The sequence below is a fragment of the Rhinoderma darwinii genome, chromosome 1 (genome assembly GCF_050947455.1).
Source record: "Rhinoderma darwinii isolate aRhiDar2 chromosome 1, aRhiDar2.hap1, whole genome shotgun sequence".
NCBI lineage: Eukaryota > Metazoa > Chordata > Amphibia > Anura > Rhinodermatidae > Rhinoderma > Rhinoderma darwinii.
The window spans coordinates 452,444,683-452,458,589 of NC_134687.1; the positions used below are offsets into that span (position 1 = coordinate 452,444,683).

The 13,907-nt window shown below is 42.0% G+C and overlaps 1 protein-coding gene across 1 annotated transcript in view; it reads right to left on the minus strand.

The window, feature by feature from the left end:
• Positions 1 to 13,907, minus strand: part of LOC142657207 (clathrin heavy chain 1-like) — a 120,925-nt gene that overhangs the window by 64,062 nt on the left and 42,956 nt on the right. The window contains exon 2 of the mRNA XM_075832261.1: positions 11,784 to 11,991. Within this exon, the coding sequence (XP_075688376.1) occupies positions 11,784 to 11,991 (208 nt within the window). The remainder of the gene's footprint in view (positions 1 to 11,783; positions 11,992 to 13,907) is intronic.

Consider the following 13,907-nt stretch of genomic DNA (forward strand, 5'->3'; position numbering starts at 1 on the left):
CGTCACTATTCATATATGGACAGTGTTGTCAGGGGCAACCCCAGAGCCATAGTCCTTGGTAGAGCACTAGTAGCACTCTGCCTGGGACTCCTGCTCTGCTCCTGACATCCCTGTCCATATATGGATAGTGATGTCTGGAGCAGAGCTGAAGTTCCGGGCAGAGCACTAGTAAAGGCTCTACTCCGGTACTCCAGCTCTGGTGAAGCCCATGACATCACTGGCCATATATAGCTAGTGATGTCAGGGGCAACCCCTGAGCCAAAGTCCCGGGCAGAGCGCTACTAGCACTCTGCCTGGGACACACTTCTGCTCCTGACAGCACCGTCCACATATGGGGGGGGGGGGGGTGTCAGGGGCTTCCCCAGAGACGGAGTAATGGAGAACAGCTGCTTGTAGTGCTCTGCCTGGGACTCCTCCTCTCCCTCCCTCTCTGCCTACTGTAAAGTTCGTGGTGGAGGAGGGATGACTATCTGGGGCAGTTTCTCAGGGTTTGGACTTGGCCCCTTATTTCCAGTAAAGGGTAATGTAAATGCTACCGCAAACAAAAACATTTTGCACAATTGAATGCTTCCAACTTTGTGGGAACAGTTTGGCAGGGTCCTTTTCCTGTTCCAGCATGACTGTGCCCCTGTGCGCAAAGCTAAGTCCATAAAGACATGGTTAGACGAGATTGGTGTGGAGGAATATAAGCCATGACTAAGGACCCAGCAGGGGTCTGAAACGCGTAGGCTACCGCCTATCTCCTTCAACACTCTCTGTACTTTGGACATTACCTGCCCGTCACCACTATTTTTCGTTGTCCATTGTTTTTAACAAAGCAACATTAAAACTTGGAAGAAGATTCCCGTTTTTAACAGATTTTCCACTTCAGCGCTGGTTCCAACTCCCCTTTTTTCTGCTGTTTCCCTTGCGTGTGCCGACACGAGGATCCGTGCGCTGATCACCATACCATACCTGTGACAAGGTGAGCTGGAGGATATTCCCCATTTTTTTGTATCCATAAAGACATGGTTAGACGAGATTGGTGTGGAGGAACTCCAGTGGCCCACAAAGAGCCCTAATCTGAACCCCATTAAATAACTTTGGGACGAATTGGAATGCGGATTGTGAGCCAAGCCTACTCATCCATCAGTGCCTGACCTCACAAATTTTCTTTTCGCTGAATGGGCATAAAAATTCTCACAGACACTTAATAATGTTGTTGAAAGCTTTCCCAGAAAAGTGGGAGCCCGTTACAACCACAAAAGGCCCCAACTCCGTTATCAAGGCCCATGGTTTTGAAATGGGATGTCTAACAAGCTCATATGGGTGTGACGGGGAGGTGTCAACATATTTCTGGCCATAGTGTAGGTGTAGATTATAGATAATTATTTTTCATTGAACCTGCAGAACCCATGACCGAGATAAAATACACAATTGCAAAATAATGTAATGCTCTGTTCCAGTAACAATTACATGCAAAATATTTGGATGTAATGGTTTGGATAAACTTTGTGGGAGAAAGTCTATAGCAAAAAAAAACACAAAAAAAAACCACTGTGTATGTTTATACGGGTCTACAACACTTGAATTTGTCATGACAAGAAACTGTACATCAGTTCCCTCCGTACATACGAACACAAATCAATGTATTTCTGCAATATTTGGACTCCCTGCCAAGGCTATTACTGCGTTCAAATAGATCAACAGCAGGTTGTGGGTTAAGTATAAAACAAGTAAGCCATTACAAGGAAAGAGAAAGGGTGGCTGCGAATATTAATTGGATGGCGCTGGTACAGTCAGAAGAACTGTATGTAAGACTTGGCTGTTTGTGGGAGAAGATTCCAGGAATTCAGTTGGCAGTCTGGGATATCTCAGTAGGATAACGTTCAGCATATTCAATTGACGTTTGTTATGACTGAAGAATTCAGTGATACATCTCAAACATTCATCCAATTCAGTTCTTGCTGCACAAGCTGCTCTGGCTTCCTCACTACTAAGAGCCCGATTTGTCAACGTGACCGTTTTTGTTTTTTCCGGTGGTCTTTACGTACGCTCATTTAGTCACGTTTGTACTTTTTGCACTTGCCAAACAAAATCTTCCGTCTGGTCATCATACCAGACTTCATTATGATGCACTTTTAAAAGGGGTGACGTCGACGACATACCAACCATCAAACACATGGTCACCCACATATCTTACTTTGGCAACTTGAAACTCACCCTTCCTTTCGTGGGAATCCGCATTGCACTGGGGAAGACAGAATTTGTGACCTCACCCGCAATAACTATACATACGCCATACGTTGTTTTAAAATAACAAATTTTGAATACGAAAAAAAAAAAACAGATGGTGCAGGTTGAAGAAAAGATAAAAACAAAAATAAAACTGCAACTTATACTGCATATGTACATTAACCCCTTAACGCCGAAGGACGGATATATCCGTCCTCAGCAGCTGCTAGTTCGCGCAGGAGGACGGATATATCCGTCCTGTGATCGCGCGGGTACTGACAGTTTACCCACGCGATCAGCGGCAGGAGCACGGCTGTTATACACAGCCTGGCTCCTGCTGCAACTGCCGGAATCGAAGCACGCGCCGATTCCGGCAGTTTAACCCATTAAATGCCGCTGTCAACAGTGACAGCGGCATTTAATGTGTTTGACAGAGGGGGGAACTCCCTCTGTCTCCCGATCGGCGCCCCCGCAAACAAATCGCGGGTCGCCGTCGGGTTTCCATGACAGCCGGGGGTCTAACAAAGACCCCCAGGTCTGTCTTCAGCATCTGCCTGTTAGGCGATGCCAGAGGCATGACCTAACAGGTTGCCTGTCAGTTTTACACTGACAGGCAATAATGCTTTGGTATACTAAGTATACCAAAGCATTATATATGCGATCGGCACATCGCATAGTGAAGTCCCCTGGTGGGACTAAAAAAAAAAAAGTAAAACCGTTAAATAAAGTTTGTGAAAAAAAAAATAAAAAAAATTACAGTCAAAGTCAAATAAAACTACTTTTTTGCCCCAAAAAGTGGTTTTATTTAATAAAACGGTCAAAACAAATCACACATACACATATATGGTATCCCCGCGATCGTAACAACTTGACCAATAAAATGAACACATTAATTAAACCGCCGGATGAACGGCGTCCAAAGAAAACGCAAAAAACAACGGCAAAATTCTCTCTTTTCTCCCATTCCCCCCATAAAAAATAAAATAAAAGTTCATCTATAAGTCCTATGTACCCCAAAATAGTACTAATGAAAACTACACATTGTCCCGCAAAAATCAATCCCACGTACGGCCACATCGACGGAAAAATAAAAAAACTACGCCTCTTGGAACGCGGCGATGCAAAAACAAGTAATTTTTTTCTAAAAGGGTTTTTATTGTGCAAACGTAGAAAAAACATATAAAACCTTTACATATTTGGTATCCCCGTAATCGTGCCGACCCATAGAATAAAGTTAACATGTTATTCACGCTGCATAGTAAACGGCGTAAATTTATAACGTGAAAATTAATGCTGGAATAGCTGCTTATTTTCAATTCTCTCCTAAAATAAAGTTAATAAAAGTTAATCAATATATTATAAGCATCTAAAAATGGTGCAATTACAAAATACAACTCATCCCGCAAAAAACAAGCCCTTATACGGCTATGTCGACGGAATAAAAAAAGAGTTACGACTCTTGGAATGCGACCATGAAAAAACAAAAAATAATCCTTGGTCATTAACGTGCAAAATGGCCCGGTCATTAAGGGGTTAAATTCATTTTGGCAGACCCATTATAAGGCCGGAAAATGCTGTTCTGTGGGCTAAAATGTAGCACAATCCATATTCAATATATACTATATGGACTACGCTTTTGTGTTTCAGTGAAAAAACACGGAAACTTTATGGAACGGAAACCAACTGAAACATTGAAATCAATGGTAATGCAAACGTAAGCTATAGTTTCGTTCATCTGTTCCTCTGACTGAATAGATGAACGGAAACCCCAAACGGAACCCGACGTTTATGTGAACAGGCCCTTAAGCATCTATTCCTAGAACTGTAAATTGCACCAATCAGGTCATTCCTCCTGGATATTATTACATTGACAACTGGGTGTTATTAGCCTCCTTGTCAATCGTGCCTTCCTATACAGTCTGACACGGTTGGCACTGCTTGTACAAGTGTCAGCATAAAGGAACAAGACCCATTGATCAGGGGAATAGTAATACCCGGTTGTCAATTTGTTCATATATTTTCAAGAGGAATATCAGTTCTAACGAAAAAAAATGGTATAGAATTGTTAATTTATGAGAATTTCAAGTATCTTCTATAACAGTTATGTCAGTAGACTCAGATTATAATATATATTAAAGGGGACCGGTCACCAGCATTTCACCTATTAGACCAGCAATACCTGGTGGGAGTGGGTGAAAAATCATTTTGATGTAACCTATAATTATCCTCTAACTAGGCCCTGTAGCTTTAGTATTCCGTTTAGTGTTCCTGCACTGTATGCGAATGAGCAGGAGAGTCATATCTTCATTCCTCAAGCCTTTCTGAGTTAACCCCGCCTCCTTACTTTTGATTGACAGCATTTGGGATGGGCCAGTTTTCGGCGGTGGGCGGGCATAAGAAGAGGAACAAACGACACTGCCGAGTTATTACCATAAAAGGCGCAAAATGTTTGCAGACCGTTATTTATGGTCGGAGGAGGAATTTAGGGGGAGAGAATAACGGCAAAGAACTTTTGACAGCAGCGGCGAGTAGAGCTCACTAGGTGAAATGCTGGTGACCAGTTCCCTTTAAATATATTTTTAGAAGATTTAGTCACATATGACAGACATTCACAAACTGCTGGTCAAACAAGATAAAAAAAACAAAACACCACATTAAAAAAACAGTCTTACATTTTTACGAACGTTACCTCACAAAAAGACAAATTCACGAGAGACTGGACAACGTATAAACTCACCGTCTGTTTGAGAGGAGAAAGCAGAAGGTGGGGGAGAAAAAAAAAAAAAAGCATAATTAAACAAATGGGAAAAAAAAGGAAGGGAACAGCATATTAAATACGGAGAATCAAAAGGAGAGCGAGGATAAGAGACAGTACATTAGAATATGCAATCAAGGCTCAGGTAGAAGGTTTTACTAGCAGCTACACACAGCGGAAGCAGACCGTGAGCCGTCACATAGAACACTTCCTGCCCTGATGCAGATGTGAACACAGCCTTGTATGTGACAATGTATAGACCGCTAGTGATTTGTGAATCAATAGCCTGTGGAGGATCATAACGGCTGCTTCTGCCACGTATAGGCGGTCAGCCTGCGAACACTGAAAAGAAAACCAAGCAAATGAATGCTTAAAAGGAAGTTCAGAATTACCCTGCTAGTAAAGACAGGTTGGACTATGAAAATGCTCGCTTTCATAACTACAGCAGGAGAACATATAGTACACTAACATAGGGAAAACGTGAATAAGAAAAGTAAGAGGCTGCCATTGCAACATAAAGAGCGGACAGACGAGCCTGACCAAAGGGGCCGTGATTAGAATGTTCTTTTGAGTCATTGAAAATCCACCCCACGTGACATTAAAAGCAATAGCGATGCAATGTCTTTACAGCAAGTGCATTCAATCGCACATAAACACCGTTTATCCCCAGCATCCTTTGCTTTGTAGGTTTGGATTTTTTTTTAAAAAAAAAAGGAGAATGTAGAATGGTTTAGAAACTGCACAGACTTGTACCACATTGTGTGTATAGGCTGTATCCCATTCACAATAACCCTACATCCGCACGTTCAGCCAAAACGGTTACATATACAACAGTGCATTTATGCCAAAAATACAGAAATAAAATATTAGGTAAAGAAGCTGTACATACCGACATGACCGCTGGGTCAATATATTATAACACACACAGCCTTGAAGAAAGTGTGGACTATACCAAGGTAAAAACTGAATAGGCAATTAGGCTAGCATTTTTTTTACGCGTTTTTGGCGCATGTAATTAGGACTCCTATTGACTACGGGAATGAGGCGCGTTTTCTGTGCGTTTTACGCGCCAAGAATTAACCAGACGCTTTTTTTTTATTTTTTACACGACATGTTCTTTAAACACGCGAGCAGAAAAAATGAAACATTTTAAGCACTACAACGCGTTTTCCCATTGATGTCAATGAGAATCTTAAAGCACGCGTTTGACACGTTTTCAGTGCGTAAAACGCGTCGAACACACGTCGTGTGAACAAGGCCTAAGTACGCCCGTACACATTAGATTAAAGCCGGACTACCGATTATGGTTGGAACCAGCCAACTAATGTGTATGGGAGTGTCTTACCATCTGCCATCAGGGAAAAGAAGGATTGGGCATGTTGGATTTTAACATGCCCAATCTTCTGTTTCTGAGGGAGATACGCAGCTGGCAGTGGGTTTTTCCCCGAGCCATACATGTATATGGAGAATAGCGGTCAACTGAATGAGCGATCTGCCATCAAGTGCATGGAAATTTATATAGTGATGTCAGGAGAGAACATGATCGGGGAAACAATAGGTCCAAGTCAAAGGATTCACCTCCTAATGTTGTATATGTTTATATAATTTTCTATCAGTGGCAATTTTGGGGGACAGCGTGGGAATATTTTCTCAGATGTTAATGTTCAAGTCTCAGAAACGGCCGGGAGAACAGCCCAGCTAGTAGTCGGCGGGATGGTAATGCAGGTAAGGCAAGATAATTAGTAGTTGTTGGGATTTCTATAAATCAGGAAGACTGAGAGAATAATTTGTCGCCGAGACCGCCTCAACCGAATGGTTTGCGGTCTTCCTGGTGCCAAGGTTCGGCATGTGGTGGAACGGGTGGATAAATTCCTGGGAGGGGCTGGCAATGATCCAGCTGTCGTGGTCCATGTGGGTACCAACGATAGAATACATGGTAGGTGGAGGAGCCTTAAGATTAATTTTAAAGAACTAGGCTACAAGCTGAAGGGAAGGACCTCCAAGGTTGTATTCTCAGGAATACTGCCTGTGCCATGCGCATCACAGGAAAGACAGCGGGAGCTCAGGGAGTTAAATGCATGGCTGAAGTCTTGGTGTAGAGGAGAAGGCTTTGGGTTCCTAGAGCACTGGGCTGACTTTTCATTGGGGTACAAACTGTATTCTGCAGATGATTTGCATCTAAATGGAAAGGGGTCTGCTGTGCTGGAGGAGAGAATTCTAGCTGGGGTGGCGGAGTGTTTAAACTAGGGATGAGGAGGGAGGTCAATGTAGAAAATAAAGGGGTAGTTAGGTTAGAGAGGGGTCAGACTATATTGGTGGGGGGAGAAATAGACGGGAGAGGACTAGACAATAGGATAAGGAGATCCTTTTGTTACAAAACAGCAATGAAAATAAAAATGCCCAAATAATGTCAAATAATCACATTTCTGAAACTGAAAAATTGAAATGCAAGTTAAAGTGTATGTTCACAAATGCCAGAAGTCTAGCAAGCAAAATGGGGGAGCTGGAGGCCTTGATACTGGGAGGAACATACAGATATAGTTGGTGTTGCTGAAACATGGCTGGACTCTTCTCATGACTGGGCTGTAAATCTACAGGGTTTTACACTTTTTCGGAAAGACAGGACAAATAGGAAAGGTGGTGGTGTATGTCTGTATGTGAGAAGTGATATGAAGATGAGTGTGAAAGAGACAATAGTGGGTGAAGATTGTGAGGAAGTTAAAACCTTGTGGGTGGAACTAGAAAGGGAGGTAAACACTGAAAAAATTGCTTTTGGTGTAATCTATAGACCACCCCCCAATATAACTGAGGAGATGGAAGGTCAAATATATATACAGATGGAGCGGGCAGCACCGGGGGGGGGGGGGGGTACAGTAGTGATAATGGGAGATTTTAATTACCGGGATATTAATTGGTGTCATGGTTCGGCTTCAACTGCAAAGGGGAGAAATTTCCTCAACCTGTCACAGGAAAATTTTATGGCCCAGTTTGTGGAAGACCCGACTAGAGGTGAAGCTCTGTTGGATCTGGTCATTTCCAATAATGCAAAGCTTGTTGGGAATGTCAATGTTCGTGAAAACCTCGGTAACCGTGATCACAATATATTTTTTTTTACCTATACTGTAAAAAACAAACACAGGCTGGGAAGGCAAAAACAATTAAATTTTAAGAAGGCCAATTTCCCCAGGATGAGGGCTCCAATTCAGTATATAGACTGGGAAGAACTAATGTCAAATAATGGTACAAATCATAAATGGGAGATTTTCAATTCTACTTTGGGTAATTATAGTGCAAAATTTATTTCTATAGGTGACAAGTATAAATGACTAAAATATAACCCCACATGGCTTACACCTTCTGTAAAAAGGGCAATATATGACCAAAAAAAGAGCGCTTAAAAAATACAAATCTGAGGGTACAGCTGTAGCCTTTTTAAATTATAAAGAGCTTAATAAAATCTGTAAAAAAGGTAATAAAATCAGCAAAAATACAAAATGAAAGGCAGGTGGCCAAGGAAAGTAAAACAAATCCCAAAAAACTCTCTAAGTATATAAATGCAAAAAAGCCAAGGTCTGAACATGAAGGACCCCTAGATAGTGGTAATGGGGAGTTGGTCACAGGGGATCAAGAGAAGGCGGAGTTACTAAATGGGTTCTTCAGCTCTGTATATACAACAGAAGAAAGAGCAGCTGATGTAGCCAGTGCTGTTACTATATCAGTTGATATACTGAATTGGCTGAATGCAGATATGGTCCAAGCTTAAATTAAATAAATGTGCACAAGGCCCAGGGACCAGATGGGTTACACCCTAGAGTTCCTAAAGAGCTTAGTTCAGTTATTTCTGTCCCCCTCTTCATAACATTTAGAGATTCTCTAGTGACTGGTATAGTGCAAAGGGACTAGCGAAGGGCAAATATGGTGCCTATTTTAAAAAAGGGCTCTAGGTCTTCCCCGGGTGATTATAGACCAGTAAGCTTAACATCTATCGTGGGGAAAATGTTTGAGGGGATATTGAGGGACTATATACAGGATTGTGTGACACAAAAAAATAGTATTACAAGTGACAGCCAGCACGGTTTTATAAAAGAGACTCTGTCACCACATTATAAGTGCCCTGTCTCCTACATAAGGAGATGGGTGCTGTAATGTAGGTGACAGTAATGCTTTTTATTTAAAAAAACGATCTTTTTTCACAACGTTAGGAGCGATTTTGGTTTATGCTAATGAGCTTTCTTAATGCCCAAGTGGGCGTACTTTTACTTTCGACCAAGTGGGCGTTGTACAGAGGAGTGCATGACGCTGACCAATCGGCATCATGCACTCCTCTCCATTCATCCACACTGCACTAGCGATATAGATATATCACTATGTGCAGCTACATACACAAGCCCTAACATTACTACAGTGTCCTGATAATGAATACACATGAAATCCAGCCTGGACGTCATGTGTACTCAGAATCCTGACACTTCTGATCTTTTTTTGTGAGATTCCGGCAAGTGAAACCAAATCTCGCGAGATCACGGAGCTAAACGAGATTTGGTTTCACTTGCCGGAATCTCACAAAAAAAAGAGAGTCAGAAGTGTCAGGATTCTGAGTACACATGACGTCCAGCCTGGACGGTCATGTGTATTCATTATCAGGACACTGTAGTAATGTTAGGGTTGGTGTATGAGGCTGCACATAGCGATATATCTATATCGCTAGTGCAGTGTGGATGAATGGAGAGGAGTGCATGATGCCGATTGGTCAGCGTCATGCACTCCTCTGTACAACGCCCACTTGGTCGAAAGTAAAAGTACGCCCACTTGGGCATTAAGAAAGCTCATTAGCATAAACCAAAATCGCTCCTAACTTTGTGAAAAAGATCGTTTTTTTAAATAAAAAGCATTACTGTCACCTACATTGCAGCGCCCATCTCCTTATATAGGAGATAGGGCACTTATAATGTGGTGACAGAGTCTCTTTAAGGACAGAAGTTGTCAAACTAACCTGATATGTTTTTATGAAGAGGTGAGCAGAAGCCTAGACAGAGGGGCCGCTGTGTATATAGTGTTTTTGGACTTTGTAAAGGCATTCGACACTGTCCCTCATAGACGTCTAATGGGTAAATTAAGGACTATAGGTTTAGAAAGTATTGTTTGTAATTGGATTGAGAATTGGCTCAAGGACCGTATCCAGAGAGTTGTGGTCAATGATTCCTACTCTGAATGGTCCCCGGTTATAAGTGGTGTACTACAGGGTTCAGTGCTGGGACCACTATTATTCAACTTATTTATCAATGATATAGAGGATGGGATTAATAGCAATATTTCTATTTTTGCAGATGACACCAAGCTATGTAATATAGTTCAGACTATGGAAGATGTTCGTGAATTGCAAGCGGATTTAAACAAACTAAGTGTTTGGGCATCCAGTTGGCAGATGAAGTTTAATGTAAAGTTATGCATCTGGGTACCAACAACCTGCATGCATCATATGTCCTCCGGGGAGCTATACTGGGGGATTCGCTTGTTGAGAAGGATCTGGGTGTACTTGTAAATCATAAACTAAATAACAGCATGCAGTGTCAATCAGCTGCTTCAAAGGCCAGCAAGATATTGTCGTGTATTAAAAGAGGCATGGACTCGCGGGACAGGGATGTAATATTGCCACTTTACAAAGCATTAGTGAGGCCTCATCTAGAATATGCAGTTCAGTTCTGGGCTCCGGTTCATAGAAAGGATGCCCTGGAGTTGGAAAAAATACAAAGAAGTGCAACAAAGCTAATAAGGGGCATGGAGAATCTAAGTTATGAGGAAAGATTAAAAGAATTAAACCTATTTAGCCTTGAAAAAAGTCGACTAAGGGGGGACATGATTAACTTATATAAATATATTAATGGCAAATACAAAAAATATGGTGAAATCCTGTTCTATGTAAAACCCCCTCAAAAAACAAGGGGGCACTCCCTCCGTCTGGAGAAAAAAAGGTTCAACCTGCAGAGGCGACAAACCTTCTTTACTGTGAGAACGGTGAATCTATGGAATAGCCTACCACAGGAGCTGGTCGCAGCAGGGACAGTAGATGGCTTTAAAAAAGGGTTAGATAATTTCGTAGAACAAAAAAATATTAGCTCCTATGTGTTCTCTACCCTTTTCCCATCCCTTGGTTGAACTTGATGGACATGTCTTTTTTTCAACCGTACTAACTATATTATGTATTTAGAAGAACTAAACCATCCAAGACCATACATATACGGGATGTGTATTTTGTGCAGTGTGGAAAACACATGTCTACCTTTACACTACTTTGCATGTTTGACACGACGGATAATATGGATTATGACAAATGTATCATGTTCCACCTTGGTATCTACATTACACATGGGTGCTGATAGAGCCACCTTCCAGCATACCCAGTACATAATAATAGTAGCGCTGGATTTTGACACGTTTGCATAAACATCACAGCAAAATCATTGAAGTCGGTAATGCGGGCAATACACGTTCAGAAATTCTGGTGTGCAGCATTACAGAGTGAAGGGCATGTAGCAATAGGTGTATGGGTTATGTCTAATAGTCAGGAAAAAAAGTTGAACCAGAAATCTCTCTTGAAGAGAAGAATTATCTTATGACAATTGTAATTGTCATGCCATTTCTTTTTCTGTACAGGAAGGAACCAAAAGACAAATACCTGGAAAAGCTTTAGCATAGGAATTAGTGGGTTACAGTATTCATTGCATATGTTTCAAGAGTACCAAATAACTTCCTAAAAGCACATTAATATTTATGTATGATTAGAAATGTAGGTGTTGAAGTCATCCTGACTCACCTTTTAGAGCGATGACTTTGGAAGCTGGATTCATGATGGCACTTTCAGCAGATATTGGACGTCTCAATGGAGCGGTTGGATCTACCAGATCAATGATAACCACCTGAGCCTGTTCTCCGACCTTCTCTCGGATACAGATAAACTTATCAGACTCCATGGTTAGGGTGCTGAAGCCAATGTTGGACGGATTGATTCCCAGATTTTGAAGCTAAAATTTAAGAAAATACAATAAGTTTATTCCTATACAAAATATTATGCCCCCCACTATGTGGCATACTGGTTACTTATATGAACATAATAGCCAATGCAGCTAAAATGCACTTATACCTGTTTTAACCCCTTCCCGACATTTGCCGTACATGTACGTCATGGAAAGTACTGACTTCCCGCATCTTGCCGTACATGTACGCCAAATGTTTGGGACCGGCTCAGAAGCTGAGCCGGTCCCATCATCACCGGATCTCAGCTGTATCTTACAGCTGACATCCGGCTGTAACGGCGGGGACCGAAATTCGCTTCGATCCCCGCCATTAACCCCTTAAGTGCAGCGCTCAAACGCGATCGCTGCACTTAAGGTGTTTGCAGCTCATCGGAACCCCAGTAATGAAATTGCCGGGGTTCCGGTGGCTGCAATGGCAACCGGAGGCCTAATACTGGCCTCCCGGTCTGCCTAGCACCGAAGCCGGTCAAGATCCGCCCGGCGGCGGAGCCTGATCGGCTTCCGTAGCTGCCGGCAAGATGGCGCCGGGTCAGGAGCTGATCCGGCGTCATCAGCGGTGGAAGTCCGCTGTACTGTACAGCTGACATCCACCTGTAACGGCAGGAACCGGAGCTAGCTCCGATCCCTGCCATTAACCCCTTCGATGCAGCAATCGAAAACGATTGCTGCATCGTAGCGGTTACTAGCAGATCGCCAGCCCTGACAGGCAATCAGGACTGGCGACTGCTGTTATGGCAACAGGAGACACAATGGTCTCCTGCTCTGCCATTACGGAAGCCGATTTAGGCCCCGCCGGGAGGCGAAGCCTAATCGGCTTGCTGTCAGTGAATGACTGACAGATCTAATACATTGCACTACATAGGTAGTGCAATGTATTAGAAAAAAAAAAATCTGACCGTTGGAACTTCAAGTCCCCTAGTGGGACTTGAGAAAAAGTGTAAAAAAAGTATAAAAAAAGTGTAAAAAAAAGTGCACAAAATAAAAGTTTGAAAACAGTAAAAGTTTCAAGTAATCAAATAAAACACAATCCCCCTTTTACTCTTATCAAGTCCTTTATTATTGAAAAATAATAATAAACCATATGTATTTGGTATCGCCACGACCGTAACGACCTGAGGTATCAAAATATTGTATTATTTATTGCACGCGGTGAACAGCGTAAAAAAACCCGTAAAAAACGTTACCAGAGTTTCTGTTTTTTGGTCACTTTGCCCTACAAATATTAGAATAAAAAGTGATCAAAAAGTCGCACGTATCCAAAAATGGTACCTATAAAAACTATAGCTCGTCTCGCAAAAAACAAGCCCTCATACACCTCCGTCGACAAAAAAATTAAAAAGTTATGGCTCTCACAACTTGGCGACAGAAAAAATACATTCTTTTTACAAAAGTAATTTTATTGTGCAAAAAGTTGTAAAACATGAAAAAGTTCTATAAATGAGGTATCGCCGGAATCGTACTGACCCGCAGAATAAAGGTAACATGTAGTTTATAACGCATGGCGAACGCTGTATAAAAAAAAAACAAAAAAAGCTGTGCCAGAATTGCGTTTTTTTGTTTACCTGGCATCCCAAAAAATAGAATAAAAGGTTATCAAAAAGTCGCATGTACCCCAAAATGGTACCAATAATAGCTACAGCTCGTCCCGCAACAAACCAGCCCTCATACCGCTACGTCTATGAAAAATAAAATTAGTTATGGCTCCAATAAGTCAGGAAATAAAAAAATATGCAGTTGTGCCCGAGGGGAACATTTCTTCTGTTTGAAGAGGCGATTTTTCAAGGACCTAAAATTAGGGAACCAGGAAAGGGAGGGCCCAAACATATCCGCTGGAAGCGACGGTGCCCGTATTATACCAGGACAACACTTTCCCAGCAAAATTCCCCAAACTACAAAGGCGCGGA